We start from the raw sequence: 1,748 nt of genomic DNA, 5'->3' as shown, positions 1-1,748 counted from the left end.
AGAATTGGTGGCAAAAGATAAAATGTAGATTAAAAAAGAGATGTCAATTTTTGATGTTATGTCTTGGTGTTCTTATCTGGTCTCTGCTTTATATAAAACCATCATGAAATGTAGGATATTGTCAAATCATCATTTCGGCTTGTTCATAACACTTGAGCAAAATGTTACTAATTCGGTTGCTAATATTGGTGCCACTAGTCCAAGTGGAACCGTTTGCCATGCCGAGTCTAAGTGATTTGTGGAAAATGGCAAAGTTTGGCTACAACGTAGGAAGTAAGATTAAAGAAGGATACGATATATATGAATTATTTACGGACGACACTAGCGAGAGGATAGATAAGATATTGGACCAGGTGGCTGAAGTATCGACTAAGATTGATGGATTCGAATCCCGCTTGGATCAGAGATTGGATGTTATAGTGGAAAGCCTTGTCTCCAGAATAACACTTATTCAAAAACTTGATACAACTTTCATGGAGCTTCACAAAATCATTGTTAGTGTTGATCGTTTGTGGGAGACCTACCTCAAGTATTCAAAAAATTATAAGAGTTTCAACAACGCTACATTGAAAGAGTTCATCGCCTACGCAACTGGAATTCAGGACCGTGATTTAGAGGGTCGGCTCAGTCAGGTCCATCGCTTGATTGTTCCCCTTAGGACAGCCCACATTAGAGACAGTTTATTCCTCACAATGTTGAAGAATGAAAAAGTAAGTTAATTTTTCCATCATTTTTCTAGCATGCTGGAGAAGCTAACAGCAAGTGCTTGTTGTAGAAAACAATTTACGAAGTCTATAATCGAAAGGATTGCGATGTCGACAACTTAAATTGAAATTTTCAAAATGCAATTGAAATGTTGTAAACGGTAAATCAACGGAATCTCCGTACCTTTTCGCCGTTTTTGGCATAGTAATTCACATTTTTTTAATCAAAATTCATAGTTTCAAAATCATCATTTATTCAAATGAAGATATTGTAAATTACCTTAAGGAATTGGTACGTTCCGATCAGATTTACCGGGATGGTCGTTTAACAATTCACCAAATTAAACAGTAAGGAATAATCTCAGGAAAATGAGTTAATAACTTGCGATGAAGGCAACTCGCACCAACAGATAATTTTCCAAATTTATTACACCGTTGCTCTCACTGAATTACGAGGATTTATTATGGCTGCTTGGGCGTATGGAATACGACCAAGGTTTGAGAAAGGTATGTTTTCGATGTTCAAAAAACCCGGCTGAACGATTGCTTGTTATTACCTATTTATGTCGATTCAGGGACGTATACTGCCGAGGTAAATGACTTGGAAGCACGATTCACAATGAGAACGCGAGATTATTTACTATCCACAAAAGAGGCAATGAAAATAGCTTCGACCTCAATTCGTCGATGTGATCCTAAGGGCGGACATATCAAAGGTAGTTTGACAATTACATTACCCCTTATGACAATTACATCCACTTCTGCAAACTTTTTATACTTTCAGGACTGACTTATGCGGAATTCGATGAGCTCTTCCACACGTATGTTATCAATGAAGCTGATATAGATCGTTGGGACTCGTGTGAGCGTACTTGCGAAACGATAGGCACTCAAACATATCGAAGGAGACATGATACCTATCTCAACTATAACTATGATAGACCTTGTTGGGGTAGTATCACTGGTTGTAGAAAGGGCGGCGGAAAAATGACAGTTTGCGACACGGTAATTAGAAAAATCATCGTGTTACGTTGTAATAAAATT

The 1,748-nt window shown here is 37.6% G+C and overlaps 1 protein-coding gene across 1 annotated transcript; it reads left to right on the top strand.

Moving 5' to 3' along the window:
- Window positions 1–128: 128 nt before the first annotated feature.
- On the top strand, window positions 129–1,709 carry LOC105266034 (uncharacterized; the record flags this gene model as incomplete). The annotated part of the gene is given in 4 exon segments (XM_011303912.1): window positions 129–710; window positions 1,070–1,211; window positions 1,280–1,420; window positions 1,489–1,709. Coding segments are annotated over 4 exon segments (1,053 nt in total), but the record flags the coding sequence as incomplete, so codon positions are not given.
- Window positions 1,710–1,748: the final 39 nt, after the last annotated feature.

Source organism: Fopius arisanus, unplaced genomic scaffold (genome assembly GCF_000806365.1).
Source record: "Fopius arisanus strain USDA-PBARC FA_bdor unplaced genomic scaffold, ASM80636v1 scaffold00035, whole genome shotgun sequence".
Lineage (NCBI taxonomy): Eukaryota > Metazoa > Arthropoda > Insecta > Hymenoptera > Braconidae > Fopius > Fopius arisanus.
This window is presented reverse-complemented; position numbering and strand designations above follow the sequence as displayed.